Source organism: Pagrus pagrus, assembly GCF_965226575.1.
Source record: "Pagrus pagrus genome assembly, chromosome: 1".
In the NCBI taxonomy this organism is placed as follows: Eukaryota; Metazoa; Chordata; class Actinopteri; order Spariformes; family Sparidae; genus Pagrus; species Pagrus pagrus.
The window spans coordinates 26,586,299-26,606,090 of NC_140185.1; the positions used below are offsets into that span (position 1 = coordinate 26,586,299).

The following is a 19,792-nucleotide window of genomic DNA, read 5'->3' on the forward strand; positions in this document are numbered from 1 at the left end:
GTAAGTTTCTGTGCAAAAAAAGTTGCTGAGAACTTTGTAGGATGTGTTTTTCAATCTGGAGTTCTGCAGCAGAAGAACAGAAGCCCACAGTGTCCTATTTAGTGTGTACTCTGCAAACATGGAGTAACATTTCCCTCATCAGTGTCAATACAATAAGAGTGTGGCTTTGTGTGTTCTGTAAACTGTATTAGACAAATATGGTGCCCTCATTGTTTAATCTTCAACACAACACGACTGAAGATAGGTCTGCTTTATTGTCGGCAGAGAGAGATAATCAATGTGGTAAAAAAGAACGTGTTGACCTACATTGTGTTACTTGAATAGTGCGGCCATTCAGTAGGAGAGCCCACAGGACCTCAGCTAAAGCTACTGTAGGACAACAACTATGGCCTTGGTTGGGAATCAATAGGACATGAGTGGCAGCTGCCAAAGACAGGATTATAAAAGAGTATTCTCTCCGCTCAGTCCCACGGCTTTCTTTATTCGCTAAAGGCTAAGTGAGCCTTTCAAGAAGTAGGTCCTCTGAAATGTGCCAGCAGCACCGAGGGCTCATCTTCCGTGTTACTGTTGCAGATCTCATTAAGATAAAATACAAGTCATTTAACAAAAAATGCCCTTGATGTAATACTGATATTTACTTTTTCCCTGTAGATTTAAATACCTTATCATACGCAATAAATCAAATCATAAACCATTACTGATATTTGAGCAATAATTTGGAATGAAACTGAGTACAGTGTACTGTTTCTCACCATGGGTGAGGTGAGGAGGATGACGGCATCAGAAGAGCCACATGTGATCTTTCATTTTTTTAAACCCCACAGAACAGGAGGAAATACTTTCTTGACCTGATTTAAGATCCACTTATTGTATTCACAAGCTAAAATTAATTGTTCCGAATTACTTATTCATGCTTATTACATAAGCATGTGTGGCTAATCATGACACAGCGTTGTCTAACTGTGCACAACAAACTATATGTGAGGGGAGAACACTATCGGTCAGGTGTAAGACGTCATATTTTTAGAGATGCACGATATTGGAATATTGCTGATATACCGACATTTCCCAACTTCTTTAGGCTGATCACCGATGCTGATAATGATGTGTGATCATATCGTTCCACCTACTTGCAAAGAACATCAAGTCTCTCCTGAAGTCAAAACGTACACACTCAATAGACAAAAAAGGAAACTACTTGGTCAGTTCATGTCGAGTGTTCACAATTAAAGCATCACCTTAACGACCTGTCATCATCGGCAGAAATGTTTATGTTGGGCCTATATTATTGTTCGTTCTTACACATGTTAACCTTAATTTAAATTTAGAAAAATGTGCAAAGCTACGTGTTTAATATTTGTAAATTGATTGTGTACAAAGATGACCTTTGGTTGAATATCAGCACTGAATGTGAGTACCACATCAATTCAGTAATTTCTAAATGCAGTCGTCATTGCACACAGGGTTCCTACCTTTAACACATCTAAAATAACTTTTCAAGCTGCATTTTCAAGTTTTTCCAGCAACTTACATCTGTGCTAAATTATACATATATTTACAGATACATACTAAAAAAACATTATTTCAATTCATCACTTTAAATCAGATGTTAACCAAAATTATGTTTCATGATATCATTCTACAGAAGGGTGAAGAAAAAAATCCCTTCATCTTTCAAGGCCTTGAAAATACCACATTAAAATTCAAGCATTTACAAGGATTTCCAGCACGCGTAGGAACGCTGTGTACATAAAACGTGAGAGGTTTCATTCTTTATAGTAAGTATCTTCTATGAACTAACAGTATGTAAGTTCATAGAAGAAACTGAAGAAAATCTTGTTGGTTTTCACAAATTTAAATAATAACCCACTTTCTGAACTGACTGAACAAAACATGACCTGACATCGTGTTGACATGGAGATGCGGCTTGTGTACAAACACACCAGAAGTATGGGAACATAAACAAAAGCCAAAATGGGTTTACTGTACTTTAATCTACGTGTACCCTGAATATGTCACATCTTAAACAACAATAACTTGAAAAAAGTGTTTTTTCATCTTGACAACACAAGCTTTTGCTCACCTGTATACGTGACCTGTGTATGTCATCTCTCTCTCTCTCATAGACCCGATATAAGAGGCCTCCATTCATGCATGAAACTGTCAGGTAACACTACCTTCTCCCAGCACGTGCTGCAGATGGTTACCAATACTGCCACTTTTCGCAGGCGAAAATATTCAAACTGGCAACAGAGGCAGACTGAGGAAAATAGAAATGAAACATTTAATTTTTCATGTTGTTTTTTCTCTGTTTCTCCATGTCACCGTTTGACCTAATTTGTTCTTTTGGGCTTGTCATGGCAAAGCAGCTCATCCAGCAAACATGCCTGATGAGGTGTGAAGCCTGCACCCAAATCCAGCTCTCCTACCCTCTGCCCACATTCCTGCTCAGCTCTCCAGCTTACTGGAGGTAGACGTCACTCACCGCCACAGTCTCAGGGTCAGGTGGAGGCATCCCTATTCGAACCTGAAACCAGCGAGGCAGACCAGAGATCAGTCACTCATGACGCACTTGCTTTGCATCCTCTCACAGGTAGTCAACTTTCCCTGCTCCAGAGACACAGTAAATTAAAACGTTGAATAATAAGAGCATATGTTGTGTAATGTGTATTTATTTTCTTTTATTTAGCTAAACAGAAGCCTGTTACATTGTATTATCCAAGACAATAACCTAGTATATTACACAGCGTACCTAGGCAGGACTTGTTTTGTAAAGTAGGCCCGGAGCTTTGGAGGCTGCACTTAAATTATTTAATGTTTGCCAGTAGCGAGAGTCTTTAGAGGGTAAAAAACATTTCATGATTACATTTTACTTGTAATGAAGATCCCCGGATGCAGAGATAAACAAAAAGCAAACATAACGTACAAAATTTTAAATAATTCCTCTGTTTTTGCTTCTACTTGGGTTCAGAACTAGTCCCTCTGCCAATCATATACCTTCATGGAATATTTCGAAACTCCACGGGGCTCAAATTTTTGCGAGTAAAAAAAAAAGAAGCAAACTGTGGGTATAAATACAAGGCCAATAACATACATTAAATTAACAAATGCAAATATCAGCCCACAGAATGTGGGTTTATATTAAAAAGGACATATAGGATGAAATGTGTCCATAATGAGACAAGGTACTGTGGATGTTTAGATCTTCACCCCTGGTTGGGACAGTTGGCAGGTGGTAATGGCTGCCAGGGTTATCGCGCTTGACATTATGTGGGCGAGGGAACAACATGGTCACCGCGGTAAAGAGGGCAACGCCGCCGCGGTCCAGGTGTTGGTTGCCTGTGGCGACTGTGTGGGAGCTCTAGAAGTCCAGGTGTTTGTTGCCGGAAGAGCCGGAGCCACAGGCTGAGGCCGCTGTGGCCGCTCCTGCCAGCTCCCCCCTGCTCACACGACTCACCGTCTCAGACAAGTCTGGAGGCAAATGTAGTCTCTACAGAAATCAGAGACAGGGAGGGAGGGGGAGAGAGGGAGGGAGGGGAGGTATTAGATCAGCTTGTATAGAGAATAAAGAAAGCACTACAGTGGATCAACATACAGTAGATGGTACACTTCAGTGATGTTTATTCACGGAGACCCATGTTGGGTTGAAATTGCATTAGATGCTTCAGCACTCCCCACAGCACTGGCAGCGCTGGAGTAAACCTGCTAGCGTGCTGCTAAATGCTTCAGAGAGCTTTAGGTCTGTTACAGATCACAGGGAATATGTGTGTGTGTGAGTGTGTGTGAGGTAGGGGTGATTTGAGAAGTTGTGTATGGGACACAACAGCATGCATTTATGAGCTGAGGTGAGAGAAAGCGTGCGTTCAGACACAATGTCCATGTGAAATCTTGATGCGTTTGCACTTTCCGTTGACCTATTGTGTTTGTAACCAACCCAATCACCAGAATAAATGTTAGTGAAGTACGTTTCTGCCAAACCACAAATAAGTTCAAACTGAATGCTTCTTTATGTTGCAACTTATGTCTGTTTAGGTTGATTTTCTTTGTCATAACACTGTGCTTATGCCCAATTTAGGTTTAGGCCAAAAATTGACTAGGTTAGGGTTAGGAAAACATCATGTTTGGGCTTAAAATACCCGTTTCATTTGCCACTATCACAGATGGTGGTAGTCCAACTTCCCATGAAAAATAGCTGCTTTAGTTCACCACAAAAAACTGGAAACATCTACAGGTCTCCTAAAAACACCCACTTTTTTTGTTGTTGGCTGTAATAACGCCATCAACTTCTCCTCCACCTCTTGATGCAACAGCTGGCTAATAAGCATATAATGTAAACGTGATATGCCATGTTTGCTATAAATGTCAACCTTGGACGTATCTGTGGTTTGCAGAAACGTTAATTGCTAACATTTTATCCTGGCAACCGGGCCAGATTATGCGCAGCTAATACCAAGAGTCATTAGAATCAAGACTTTTAGCTGTTTCGTAGTAAAGCTTATCTATGGAGCAGCCCTGTGCCAACTCAAAGCACAAAGACGCTAAGAGGTTAATGAGGCCCACTCATGTAAAGCCCTCTAACACCAACACGCTAACTGCTATAAAGCTTAAGTGGGGCTACACTGCTCTGCTCTCTCCACAAGCCGCAGGAAGGGCGGCCAGTGGCACTCCATGAACAAAGTCTTGAAGAGGTGCTGAGAGCCTGAGAGGAGGTGAAGTATCTCCAGAGTCAAGTGTGCGCCTGACAATGATGTCGAGTAGCTTGTCGCTCGAGTGTCTATAGAGGAAGTTGAATCAGAATACAGGCATCCCGGGTACAAGAGAAGTTAAACCCTGTAATTTGTCCTGAAAGAATCTGCCATGACATCTGACACCCACTGGCCAAAGCCTTCGCTCCCAACCCCACCCCAGCCCTCTAAACCTACCCTGCCCGTCACATCCTCACCCCCTCCAGCCATGCAGCTTTGGGACAGCCCCTCCACTCCCACAGATACTTATCTTTTTCTTAATGACTAGGTGTTTGGGTACAGGGTTTAACATCGTTATTACTAAGAGATAATTCAGGACTACGCAACACTCTTTACCCCTCTAGGGTAGACTACTTCCTCCCATTTCTTAATTCCATTTTTAGGTGCGTTGGAAGTCTGAACTGCAAAAGTTTTTATATTGTGTCTGCTACGAGGCGTTGTGCTCCTGTGACTGTGGCTAACGGGTAAGAGGCGCGTCATTCGCAAATGGTCTCTTTTCTGTTGCCTTTGTGTGTGTGTCAGGGGACCGTTTGTCAGGCAAGTAGAGGAAACAAGAGGAGCAGTCTTCATGCGGCCCTGCAGATTATCTGGGGCAGGTGAGCACTGAGACATTGTGAAGGACCTGTAATTTAATGTAAGATGGTAAAGGTAAGGTTACAAAGGACTTATAGAGGCAAGGGCGGAAGATTCCCACTGTGGGAGAGGTCTAGAGATTTCCAAATAAGCTGAACTAACTTCTTGAGGAATGATCAAGTTGTTGGAAACGCACATGATAAATTTGTTAAACTTCTCTCTGTATGCAACTCTGACTCCCTCCCTCTCTCTCTCACACACACACACACAAACATCCATGCAAACTCATATATTGGCCTTGAGGGGGCCTCCAGAAGCTCTGCCTCCACCCCTGCCAAACCTCACCTGTGTAACCTTTCGTGTCTTCAGCTCACTCGAGTGTGATTGAAAAAGAAAAACAATGCATTGATCAAGCCTGGACTCAGTCCTGCTTAGCGCACTGCAGCGGAAACACGGTAGAGAGAGGGGTTGGAGAAAAATCAATCACATATACATCATCCTCAGTGGGTGAGTAAAAAAAAAAAAAAAAGACATCACACCGTTGTCTGGCTGTCACGCACCCACGGGCCTGGCTACACCGTGTTGGTTTGGCTCTGGGCTTCGTGAACCCACTGAGCATGTGCAGAGCGAAGGTCAAAGCAATCCAGAAGTGTAGCTCAGCTCCTCTAACCTTTGAGTTCAGGGGCAGATGAGAACAATCAATGGTAACATCAAAGTTGGAGGGAGGGGCAGACAAAACCAATCGATCGGTTTGACACACACAGAGGGAAAACAGAGCCTGGCAACAGTCAACAACCATCCGGCACATCAGTGACAGCCAATATCAGAGCGGTTATTGGTTATCAAGGCCATAAAAACTTACTTTAGAGTCAGTTTCACTCCAAATAAACTAACCTCATACCTCTGCCAATGTGAGTAGACTGAATGAGGACAATCCAAGAAGTAGTTATAAATCATTTGCACCCTGACTTTGAAATTTAGACCCAAATATGATGCAATTGCAGTGCACCTATTTCAGCAGTGACGGGCCAACTGCGGGGCTGCCGTGAAGATTTGCATTGACACCAAATGAATGGAGGTCAGTTAAGACTTAGACAGACATAACCAGGGAGGCTCTGAGTCTGCTTCCCTGCGACCTGCACACTCCATGATGTAAACAAGGACATCCGGAAAACCCTCAGAGGCATAGTGGGGTGTATGTGTGTGTGAAGTCTTTCTCTGCTGCCTGGCAACCTTCACGAGGGTGGAGAAAGAGGAAAAAAAAATTAGGGAGCGAGAAGGGGAGGGGGGGTGTTGGATGGGAGTGGACGGCGGGAAAATAGACCATTGGTTGTGGTGCATTGGGGTGGAGTGAAAATGGATGTGTGCCACAATGTTAGTGCGAGTTATTTGTGTGAGTGTGTGTTCGAGTTGTGATGTTCCCTCCCTGGTGGCGGGCAGGGGTAAAGGTCTGTGGTTCAGCTCCGCTCCACAGCCAGAGGGGCTGGGGCCATGCTGGCAACAGGGTGAGGGGTGACAAAGCTCCAAACGAGCGCTAAGCACTTGAAATGAGCCCTCAGGGCCGGCCCATGGACTAGCTTTGCCTAAGAGGGTTACCAATATCACCCCACAATGGACAATCCCCTTCGGCTTACTAAACACCCCAAAGACCCGGTTCTTAAGGAATATTGCGTTTCATGCTGATTGTAACCGGTCGTCCAAAATCTCCACATACAGCAGAGGTTGTTGGTGGATATCACATCAGCATGTCGTGGCTCAGAAAAGGCACCAAATCACTGTTTTTGTCATCATGTTTTGGTTGTGAGTATTACAATGTTACATAAGCGCAAAATATTCCAGGATCCACATGGACAAATTTCTCCAACTGGAGCTTAAACAGGACCGACTCACACAAAGCAGCACCATCAAAGGCATTCCACTGGTGGTAACGGCTTGCTAATGACTGGAGTATTAGGTGCTAATTTAACGAGTCATTTCTTCCATAGGGTTTTAGCCACACTTTCAAATGGCCCGTGTCACTGTACAGCTTAGAACTATGGGAAACCCAACACCTTGTTGGAACACATGACGACTGGTCTGGCTGTTCCAATCAGATTAGCCCATGCTAGTACATGCTCATGGAAGTGACACGATATTTACCATAAACACCTACTTAACACAATCATTGTTGTAACATGGTCAGCATATTATAAGCTCTATTAAGTCAGTGAAATGAGAGAAACTGAACATTGTATCACTAAGCTGAAGTCGTTACAATCACGGAAGAAATGTCGACAAAGCAATCTGGCTACATGATGCCATGCATGAATAAAAAATGCCAGTTATTGTTTCGATGCAGAGCAATTCGCTAGGATTATAAAAATAAAGTTTGAATAGATTTATATACTACACGTCCAGTATAGACAGTGGTCACATTAGAGGCGATACCTTTTGCCAATTCCATTTCCCCGAGCGGCACAGCTGCAGTGCAGCCACTGTAAACTAATGTGGACGTCTGTCCCTGACACCAGGTCAATGTCCTCCATTTGCAGTCCTATTTCTACAACCAGCCAAGGGTCACAATGGTGGCAGAACGAAATTGGTAGAAATTTCCCAGACTTGCTGGTCTATCCAGTCACTAAACCAAGCTAAATCACCTCCCAGTGCCGTAATCCCTCACACCTCTAAAGTTACACTGCATTGTGTGGGAAATCATTTGGTGGACCTACAGGAGCGAGTATTAACTTCAGCACACCAAAACCCAACACAGCGAGGGGATGTGCTTTTCTATCGGTGAAGCAAACTATCATCGCATTTACATTTCAAGTTTCAGAGAATACTTCCGCCACCTTGCCAGAAAAATGCAGAAACAACTCAGCATAAATCCCATCATGTTGGTAATTCTAGCCCACCTACGCCTAACAAAAGCTGAGAAGAAGCTCTTCCTTCCTCTTTTTTTGTGGTAACAAAGAGTGCAACACGATCCCTGACCTTGCCCCAAGTATAACCTGTTGACTAGGGAAGTTTTTATCCCTCAGACTTCGTCATTTTAAAATAAATTCTTTGTTAAAAACACCCATCTTCCTCATTGTGTCTAAGTTATGTGATTCTTTTTGTTCAATAAATATGACATTTATTTTGTCAGGGCATTTTGAGCCTTCTCCCGGCAGCCCTCACTATGAGTAGTGGCTTTAGTAGCTTGTAATGTTTGTAATTTAGGAATCTAAACGTATTAAAAAAATTTAAAAAATCTTACAAACATGTAAGAAGGGGTACAATTTCCAACTCTGTGCTGTCCTGTTGACGTGCATGCTGTAAAATCAACATTTCATAAGAGAGGGGAGAAGAAAGAAACAAATGTAAACCACGCTGGGGCTCATCTCGAGTTTCTTTTTGGTAATTGGGTGGTGGTCACCTGCTCGCTATGTCACCTGCTGCCTGATCCAGGATAATCTGAGAGGCAGGCATACAGACATTCAGGCGGACTGACAGATAGACAGATACAGACACAGGCTTCCTCATCTCTTCTGCTTCATGGCTAATGCATCTGACAGAGTAGGCAGCAGGCAGGCAGAAGGATGAGTAAGCATTTTGTGTGTAATTATATTCCCAAACACTGGAAGAATGGGAAGGGACTAATAACTGACTGAATTTCATTAGAATTGAGCATGTCCAAACAGGAAATTGATTAGCTGACAATATTTCTGGGTTTTTTAATACCTAATGGAATGTTTATTCCTGTTCTCTTGGATAGCGAGCTCCTCACTTACCCTTCACGCTCCATGGACTGATGCAAAACAGCATTTGATAGTATCTGTCATGTTACTAAACATGACATGCATGGGAATCAGTTAGCTCCGCGATGCTTCTGAATAACCAAATGGACAAACAAGGGCCAAAGTGTAACTGCGCTGTAACACAACAACTTGACTTGTTATCTCCGTCGTCATCATCTTCAACTGAACCCTCCTCTGGGGGGCCCCTGCTCGGGCCTGTCAAGAGCTTTGACAGGGGAAGCAGCGTGGGGCCATTTTGTCTCTTTTCAGTTCGGTTTTGTTTCTCTTTGGAGGGCAGTGTTGGTATGGACCGTGGGCATTTCAGGGTGAGGGGGCGAGGGCACATTGACCCTTGTGGTGGTGGGTAGTAAGGGGGGGGGTTGGTTGGTGTTATGGACTTGGGCACAGCCAGAGAGTGCTGGTCCGCCCCTGGAGTGACATGGCGCCTGGGGAGAAAGGGAGAGGAATATAGGGCGTAGAGTACAAACATGTCTAAGTGCTGCCTTCACTACCGATAGGGCCATTGCAAAGAGCGCGGCTGCATGGGTTATGACAGCATATCTGGGGGACCTCTTGTGCCCTCCACCCCCTCAAACACACATTTTACCCCTCAAACCATTACTCTGATGTAAACGTCCTCAGGTTAAAACATCACTGACACTTTTGGTAAACACAGGTTTTCTACTGCTGTATAGATGCCCTGCTATAATAACCACACTTGGGTGAAATATTCAAAACATCCATTTTTTTTTTTTATCTGCACAAGGCTATAGCTTAACACACTATACAATTGTCTACATGCAAAGTAGCCCATTTCTTCATTAAAGGCCAATTTGATGGTTGATATACCACATTACAGAACAGTATGAGAAATCAAGTGACACTTGGACAATGTCAGGAACAAATGATTATACCTTTTTGGGAAATACCCTTAATCACTTGCATTAATACCAATCTCATATCTCTCCTTTGAATATGAAGCTGGATCAAACAGCCAGTTAGCTTAGCTTAGCTTAGCAGAAAGCCTTGAAGCAATCATCTGGACTCTTTCCAATAATAATGAAATCTGCCTACTCACTTCTATAGCAGGCTAATTGGATGTAGACAGTGGGTATAAGACTGCCACTGGCTGACAATTAAAGTGGCGTTCTCCCCACCTTTGCTATCCGTATTTTAGCGTTTTCAAAATCCATGACACAACAACAACATCTCAGCTAGCAACCTATACACTGAAAATGGCAAATTACCCAAACTCTAATCCAGATAGGGTACCCTTGCGGTAGAAACATAAACAAGCCAGCAGTTCTTACCTTTTCTTTTGCTGGGCTTTAGCCATTTTAATGCATGTGGAAAGAAACATGGACAACATGTATCCATCTCTCCACGTGCAAATGTTCCACCAAAACAAGTTCCCCCAACACTATTTTGCAGGGGGACTGTTGCTGCATCCTGGGCTTTGCACTACTTGAGACAATTGTGATTGGTTTAAAGAAATAAGAATGTTTTTTCCCCCTTCGTGGAATGATAATTGGTGCAGCCATTGTTCTGGCTATGTGAGACAATAGGCAAACTAACACATTATATTGTGTTTGCCTAATTCATACATAAACCAAAGTCTAAAAACAACAATTTGTGATTGTTGACAGGATTTACTTAGGACTATTTCTTGGCTGGGAGCAGTGACTTCCTTTACTGGAAGAAAGCTAGAAAGATACACAGCGAATAAGCAAATTTCCAAGATCACTGTCCACACTGGCTCTGTCACTGCTTCAGTCACCAAAAAATAAAAGCCAGAGCATTGCCAAGGATATTTGGTTATACATTATTCATTTTTTTTCAGTGTTGCACTCTGTCTACAAGTGCATACACCCATGTACAAAAACAGACAGACGCACAGTGCCACTTGCCTATGCATGTGTCAAACAGAGGTATTTACAACATGAGCGCACAAAGCCGGCTAGTACAACGAGGGTTTCCTGAACCCAACCTTCCCTCCAACAGAAGACCCTATTTTTCCCTTGTCGATTGCGCTGTGATGGAGTTCAGGCAGTTTACAGGCATAACATTTGGCAAAGCAAAAGGTCGTCTGAGGGTTACTGTGTCAGCCTGGGTATGTGGATGACCCCTTGGGAGGGGCGGGGGCGACCACTCTCACAGAGAAATAGTCTGTTGTTGTGCTAGCAAAAGACCAGGATGTAATGGGGCACCCAGAACTGGAAATACACAAAGCAGAATATGACTAGGCTGTTGTTGGTGTTTCCTGTAGAGACGGGAACGGGAAAACGCAAACACACAGATAGTGGAGGGGGAGGAGAATACCGGCTAGAATGGCCGTCAAATGGCAGGCTTATACCAACAGTCCAACTCAGGTGAGTCAGACTAGGATTCTTATGTCTCAAGTCTCTGAGGATTTCAACTTTTTCTCTCCATGAGAGAGTAAAGGAAAGTAAACAGAAATACCAGTCAAGACAACTTGAAGAAAAAAGATGCAACAACACTTTCTCTGTAACTCTAGAGAGGAAGAGAGGATTAATCAGGAAGAAACTTTACCTTCTGGTCTACATGTAGGAGGGACAGTTAATGATAGGGGTTGATGAAAACAGTTAGATTTTTAGATGCATTGTGCTGCTTTTGTGAAAGATTATGTCTCAATGCAGGAAAGTCAATAATCGGAAACGTGACGGACGTAAAAATATGCGCCATGTTTACACTCTACGCTAGGCTACTTCTTGATGTTTGGTGAAGATGGCTGAGAGTGGGCCAAGATAATGAGAGTAAATTCATCTGTTTATTTTAATTATGGATCCTTACAAATACGCTATGTTTTAAAAGTAGAAAGCAGTCACACTTTGAGAAAAAATAAATCATGAATAGAAATACAAAATTTTGACGCATCGATAATTGTTTAATAATTGCACATTAGCTCTCTCAATGGGAATTGCATCGTGATGTGCCTCGAGATTCCCACCCCTAGTTAATGAAAGGCGTGCGCATCTGTATGTGCGCGTCTTAACTATCTACGAAACAACTTTGTGAGATAAGGTTTTTGTAAGACTTTTGATGTCTTTGTGGTTTGAGTATGTGTGAGAGTGTGTATATGTTTGCATGCATCCGTGTCTGTTAGTCTGGCCGGATGAATAAAGGGGGGTGGGTATAATCCATCACCAGTTGATAGTCCTCACAAAAAAGGAGCCCTTTTTGCTGAGAGGACAGCCCTTGTGTGGACAAAGACCACCATACTGGGGACTTCATAGGACCCAGCTGAAAAGGTGTTGCCCAGAGTAACCCCATTCACATTAACAGGCATGCTGGCCAAAGCCAGTCATTACTGCTGACTTGGACCAGCCGGGCCACACATAGACCAGCCTAGAGCCTCTAAGGCCATTCACTCCACATCAGCCCACAGGCAAACAGCCTGAACTCTGCCACTGGGGAGCATCTAGAATTGTTACCGATCTATTCGACTGTCCGTCTTGAGAGCTTCAATATATGCAGCCTTTGAGCGAATTTATAAGACGCATGAATATACAGTTTTAAAGGGCGCGATTTGAGTCTTTGCTTTCATTCAAGTGTGGCAATATAAACATTAACGATAATTTATGTCGCAACAGAAAAATAATCTATTGAAACAAGTCAGTCTGGGACTTGGTACTAAAAAAGCTGTGTCAATATGAGAACTTGGGTGATAGACAATCGTAACCGGGAACTTCTATTAGTAAGATGAGACATACAGGAACTTCTGGTGCTACAGACGAACAGTTGTTACAATTATTCTCACATGGACGGTCAACAGGCAAGAAGCAACTAGTAGTGTTACTGCTGTAAAATTAAAATGTCCTGGAGGATAAAATGCTCAAAATAAAAAAGAAATGAGTTTGCTTAGGGACAAATAAAACATTGGTGAAAAACATTAGAAGGCCTTAGAAGTAGATATTTTAGATTTAACTCTGCAGAGGCCTTGGATGTGGTAATACTCACGTCTACACATCATCACTGGACCACTGTTGTTTGTGACACTCTGAAATGAGGGTCACCTCGTTCACAGCCATGCAGCTGAAATGCTTCGTTCCACTAATCTACTGAACTCCCGATGATACTCTGGAAAACCCATATCTGCCCTATTCTCTGTCTGCACTCTGATGAAAACTTGCAGCACAAGAGACTACATGCAGAAAGGAAAATCTGATCCGATGGGGACAACAACTGAACAGAAATGCTGAAACGGCAAAACCTCTTAGATAAAAATCTAATAAGTAGCTGAGTTGAATACCCTTCATTCTCAACAGCATTATGTTTTGTTAAATCTGGCAATAACGCTTATAATGCATTGCATCCTCTGACACAGAGACACACTTCAGTTTCCTGGCCCCCCTCCTTCTCTCTTCCCCTATTTGCCCTCCACCCCCACCCCACCTCCACCTCTGCTCTCCTCTCCAGTCCGCTCCCTGTGGGCAGGTGGTTTGTGTAAATTTAGCCACAGCTAGGTGAGGTGCTTCCTGGGCAGACTGTTGGCAAAGCCACCTTTAGGGTGTTCAAGATGTCAGAGGGAATGAGACATCACCTCGGCTGCCCTGTCAAAAAATTCACCACCTTCCATTTTCCCCGTAACCTCTAGGTCCTGGAAGCACTGTGGGTGATGGGGAATGCTTGTTTTGTGTTTTCTAATTTTGCCTGAAATAAACCAGCCATTACCTAACCTGGAGCGCTGGCTGAGTGTTAATTGTGAAGCATTACTAAAGCCATTAAAACAGTGAGCCAGGGCCTGGGGAGGATGCATGCTAAAGTTAAAAATCAGGGAGACAGTGTTAATACATGTGATACCCTCCCTGCAAATGACCCCTATAAGGGTGGTACTGCAGAGAATGGCAAGAAACATAACACATCAAAACATAAAAAAAAAAAAACTATAAGAAAACACATTTGCATTATAACAAACTAAATGGCATTTAAAGGATTTCAATCTGCATCTGCACAAAATACTAAAGACTCAATCTGTTCCTTCAACCTGTTACAACAAGATAAAGAATGCTACTGAATACTACGGAAATTGTATTTTTACACTTTTATTTTCCCTAAAAGTGCAAACATGTTACAACTGTTAGCTGTTAAAATGTACTTTGCTTTTTCATCTTTGAAAAAAAGGGAGCAAAGATACGATTTTTGCATACTACTACTGCTATGGTAGAAATACATTTCTTAAAGCACAAAGACAAACTATTTCATGCACTCAAAGTAAGACAAACTGTTGTGATTAATAATTCATATTACAATAAAGCAAAATGATCTGTACTTTTTAGAAGGTTGGTTAGTTGGTTGGCCATCACTCAAAATAAAGATGATTTCTTTTCTTAATTTGACAAAACTGCAACTGAATTTCAGTCCAAAACTCACTCCAAACTTTTGCTCAAATGTTCTGTAATTACTGATGATTCACTCTGTTGTAGTTTCCTGAAACTCGTCAGGCAAAACATCTTTAGAAGAAAAATAAAAGCTTTTCTGTGGTTTCGTTTATTTGTCAAAAACCTTTGATCACAAAACCACAAAAGCTCGAGGACACTAATGTGTAAGAATATTAGTTTGACGGAGTGTAATTAGTGTGCAATTATGTTCCACAAAGTGTAGTTTGAAAATAAAAAAAGTGAGGGTAAGTACAGAGGTGGCTGCAGAGCGCTGCTGCCGAGTTGAAAAGAGTAACAAAATTGGAAAGCGTTCCAAATGTGACTATCAGCTTCTTCATTCTCCCCGATGTCGAGTTAGGCATTTTGCTGGGAAATGGGCGGCCTGCCAGATTGGGGCCAAGTCAGAGTTGTCAGGGGATTACAGTTCTGCCTTGCTCACTGCAGGGGGTGCGGAGTGGGCCTCAATTACCCTGGAGCGGCGTGTTTGATTTGGCCCGGCACTTTTGGGGACAGACCAAAAGCTGAATAATGCACCATTAGCAACTCAAAATCCTGCCCTAAAATGAGTCCACTTATGCATCACATACAGTAATTGTGTGTCTATCAAAGGCTGGCAGGTCTACACCAATTACCCTGATAACAACAAAACAATCTATGCATAATATTATCCGCCGAACACCTGTGGGCAGCCTCGAACATCCAAGCTTCCTGCTTTAAAACTTCTGCATCTCATTTAAAGTCGGTTCCCAACACATAGGGGTGAAAATAAAGAGCCAACTTTAAAGAGCTAAAACGCGAAAAGGCGGCATTACACTGCGATAATATGGAGAAAAAAGTGTAATGGTGGAACTGTTTATGTTTGTATTTACAACTATGGGAGATGTCAGACAGAGAGAAGGAGTGTGAGAGGAGAGAGAGAGAGAGAGAGAGAGAGAGACAGAGAGAGAGAGAGAGAGCAAGGGAGATCCCCCTACACTGGCTACAGTTAGAGCTGTGCAATTGAATTTCACAGGATATGAGGCAGCAAATGGCATGTAAAGGCTGAAGCGTCAGACGGTTGCTGCCACACGGGCCAGACAGATAAGGGAGGTGTAAGTGAAATCATTAGGTAACTCTGCAGGACATCGGGGGCAGTTTGAGGTTGGCAGGGGGCTATGAGAGCCAGAGGTCCTCCTTGAGCTCCATTGAACACCCACTCAGCCTGATATACATGCACTTACAAACACACAGGGAAAATCACTTATACAAACACAAGCCGCAAGACAAACAAGGACTCAAGACAGAGACAGGCCAACAACCAAGCGCTGTTTTTTCCCTCTCCACCCACAAATACATGCACATGAACACACACGAGGATATGTGCGCACACACACACACCACTTCAAACTACAGACGCCTCATTGAGGTATCAGCCCCAGTGATTGTGTTTGTCCACCTGGGTATGAAAGAGCCATTCTGGCCTGTGTCGAGGAGACATCAGTGTGGTACAGCTCAAGCCGGAGCCCAGCTAGGCTACGTCTGTCTCAGGCTCTCAGGGAGGGGAGCAGCCAAGTGTGGATGCACCTCATTACCTCACTCATCCACACACCAATTACCCCTAAATAAATACACCCAGCCCACAGGCAGCAACAATGACATCCAGCCTGAAAGGGAAGAAAGGACGCCGTTCAGAAAGCATTTGCACGCACAGAAAAGTGCTGTTGGATAATGATGAAAAAAAAGTACAGAGAAAAGGAGCAAAAAGAAGAACATGCAGGGGGCTCCAAGTCTTTTAAAGAGCTCAAAGACGAGACGGAGAAAGAGAAAGAATGAAACAAACACCGAGCAAGCAGAGTGAAGTGATTCAGAAAATGATAATTTCTTGCTAAATTTCACCCAACACATCCGCAAATGATTGTTGTGGCGGGGGAGGGGCAAAGTTTAATTGTTTTAATGCATGCAGCCATGAGATAGCTCTGCCGCGGACTAAAATGGTGATCGCTGTAGCGCCGACACATATTTGCATGTAAGACGGACCGCTCGGGGTAACGGTTAACAGCAGTGCATCCGAAGGCCAAAGAACATTGGCTAAAAAGAGAACGACCTGGCAGCCAAAGAGCTCGATCCCTAGAAAGTTTTGACAAAATATTGCAGCTGGCACAGAATGTGACAAGAAGGGCTCTGAAGAAATAAACTTTCTGGCCGATCTATGAGGAAACATTTGAAGCTGTTAACGGCGAAGAGTCTCTGTTACCGGAGTGAGAAGGTGAGCGAAGGATGCAGAAAAAGGTGTGTGGCAGAGAAAAGAAGACAGATGTGTTTTCAGGGAAGGGGGGGTACGAACGAGGAGAGGAAGCCAAGAGTTCCTTCATGCCCCCCCCACCCACCCTCTCTACCACCTCCCTCCATGTGGGATCTTTCTGCATGAGTGACTCTGTCATACCTGGGGGACAAAATGGTCTCTCTCTCTCTTTCTCTTTCTGTCTCTCACCCAATTTCTTTTTTACCTCTCCTCTTGTATGTCTGTTCTGTGACTGGTGAGCCAACCCTGGTTAGTCATGTGGTAGTGTGTTGCAAAAGAGGTCTAAGGCTACGTCAACACTTATGCATAAAAAATAAATAAATAAATGTTCTAAAACTAAATAGATCTCTGAGGGTTTTAGCACTGTTACAGATATATCAATATGTATGTAGGACAGGAATGGCAAGAAGAAAAAAAAAAAGACAGCTTCTAGCATAAACAACGAGGTCATCAACACCTGTAATTTTGCTCTCCATGTTGAATTTAACACTAATAGTCAAGGCTGATGTCGTACGTTCATGATGAATCAGGGAAGGGCATGTTGTGACTGGTAAGACCCAATCGGGGGGGAAACATGCATTTCTGAGTCTCTGTTTCCGACCATCTACATCAAAATGCAATCCCAGAGTTTCCAAAATTAAACAGAGACAGCAGCGTTTTTAAATTCAGGGGTTTGATAACAAAGCATTTTAAAACAAAAACTTGTAAGTGTGGATGTAGCCTAAGGAAATAAAGTGAGAGGCTTCATAAAATGTTATCATCATTAACAGGGGTGAGCGGTAAACCAGTTTCATCACCATCACTGGTGTCATGTAGTGCTTTGTGGGTTTTGCAATAACGTCAGTGCCGTGATAAATGTTTTAGCATATTAAAACGAATGTGCTTTACTGCGACTGCGATAACATGAGGTTAGAGAGCTAAACACTCTTCTCATAGAACGTGAGTTACATCTAATCATCTTTTCCATCTCTAACCCCGACTTCGGTGACATAAACAAGTGGAAGGGGAGCAATACCAGCCCAATTTCTCTGTTTTTGTCTGCAAGAGCCAACACCAGCGTCTTCATCTACTCCACCCAATCCGAGGAAGTGACGACCCAGAGGAAATTTCCACACAGCAACTGGTAAATTCTTGTCTGTGCTAACCATTTTACTTTGGAACTTTACTCTGTGTTAGTATTACATGAAAACTTTTTCTGCTCCATGATCCTCGCTCGTATGTTTGCCTGCTGGCATATGTAAATGTGGAAAGACAAGCCCCGTCGTACACTGACTATAGCACTTACAGCATAAATATACTTGGGGCCAAATAAATGTGGTTGAGATGTCTAACCCTTCCCTCTTGTCTGAGAATACATCTCATTTTCTTTACTTATTTACTTGCATTATCGGACAGGCAGCTCCTTCCAAAACATATATGACATTTTTTAAATTTTGTCTTTCTTGAGATATTCCCTTATACTGCCAAAAAAGGTAGAATAACGTTGGAGTGAAATATCCTTTTAGGTTATTATGCCCACCCCTAACCATTAAAATCTTAAAAAGACTCAAATGAATAAAGGTCCTGAATATGTGAAATTATAAATCTCTATCAAGGAGCAACACGTACAGTAAGTGAACCACCTTTTATGTTGTCACCTAAAGGCAAAGGAGATGATTCACTTCCTTCTCTGACACCTGAACAGTCAGGTGATGGGTGGAACGGTAAGTCACTGAGTATGGCGTGTAAGAGGGGTGCATCAGCATGTAACTACTAGGCAGCTCTCCAGTCACCACGATGAACGAGCACATCCCATTCTTGAGAAAAACCCACATGACCAGAGTCAACCGGTTCACTTGACCAGAGGCAGATTCCTGGTTAACAGAAACAACGGCTGGGAACGTGTCACTTTTCCACGCTGTTGATTCCATGTAATAAACAGAGGGTGATGGATGAAATGGAAGTGAAAGGAGCAGGTTTATTAGGATTCCTTCCTGATGGAGGGTTAAGAGAGGTAGGGCAAGCCACACAGGTCTGGTGCCACAGGTGGGTGGAGTAGCATTGAACTGCTAAGGCAACATAATCAGGATTCCTGGTGTACAGCTCAACCCTCAGCTGGAATCAGACTGCATGGGAATCTCAGGCTTTGTCGATTGCAACACAACAGGCCAGGTCTGTGAAGACCTATTGGCCTTTTATTAACCACGGTGTCTTTTACAAAGGTTCAGCTTGTCTGACCTGCAACTGAAACTAAAAATAAAAGGTCCCTTCATCCTTTTGCTCTTCTTCGTTGCTGCTACACGTGGCCGAGAGGTTCCTCAGGAGAGCTCCAGTGTTTTTAAATTACTGCGCCCTGCAACACCTACACATGCCGTTGTTAAACCCTGCAGCACTTTTCACAAACACTGATACACTGTGAACACATCACATTGTCTTTAAGCTTTGTTTTTATTTGATTAAGGTCTGTAGGCAGGCATGCATACAAAAACACATTTCAATATATCGGCACGATCGCTTTCTCAGAAAGCGTGTGAAAAAGGGCACAAATGCCCCGGCAACTCCTGCAACCGAACCTTCTTCGTAGGAAGGTTTGCGTGACCTGTGAGGATTCACACACTACCTGTGCCTGAGAGGAATGTACAGGAGATATGCAGGATCCTCGAGTACACACCCAGATATGCGTGATGATCTGTTCAACCCACAATCATACAAAAAGGATATCGCCTTTTGTTTGTATTCATCAAAACATGTCTGCTGGGCAAGAGCCGGCACGCCAGCCAAATGATTTTACTCACTCATGATGAACTCCGTGTCTCAGTGTTTGTAAATATAAACTACCATATATGCAAAATACAAATGAGGCTTTGGTTCAATGTTATGAACACACTTTCTCTCTTTGTTTGGCCTGTGACACCTTACCATAACTTACAATAATGCACATAATGGATTCCTATAAATCTGTATTTTTATTAGGGCACTTTCCTATGTGTGTCAATGCAGAGGACTCTTAACATAATGTGACATATTCATTTAATATACTGGCTTGGCCAATCAGATTTG

The 19,792-nt window shown here is 43.0% G+C and overlaps 1 protein-coding gene across 1 annotated transcript in view; it reads right to left on the reverse strand.

The window, feature by feature from the left end:
- Positions 1-2,654: 2,654 nt before the first annotated feature.
- The window catches only part of elp4 (elongator acetyltransferase complex subunit 4), a 55,768-nt gene continuing 38,630 nt past the window's right edge, over positions 2,655-19,792 (reverse strand). The window contains exon 10 of the mRNA XM_084352251.1: positions 2,655-3,490. Within this exon, the coding sequence (XP_084208377.1) occupies positions 3,362-3,490 (129 nt within the window). The 3' untranslated portion in view covers positions 2,655-3,361. The remainder of the gene's footprint in view (positions 3,491-19,792) is intronic.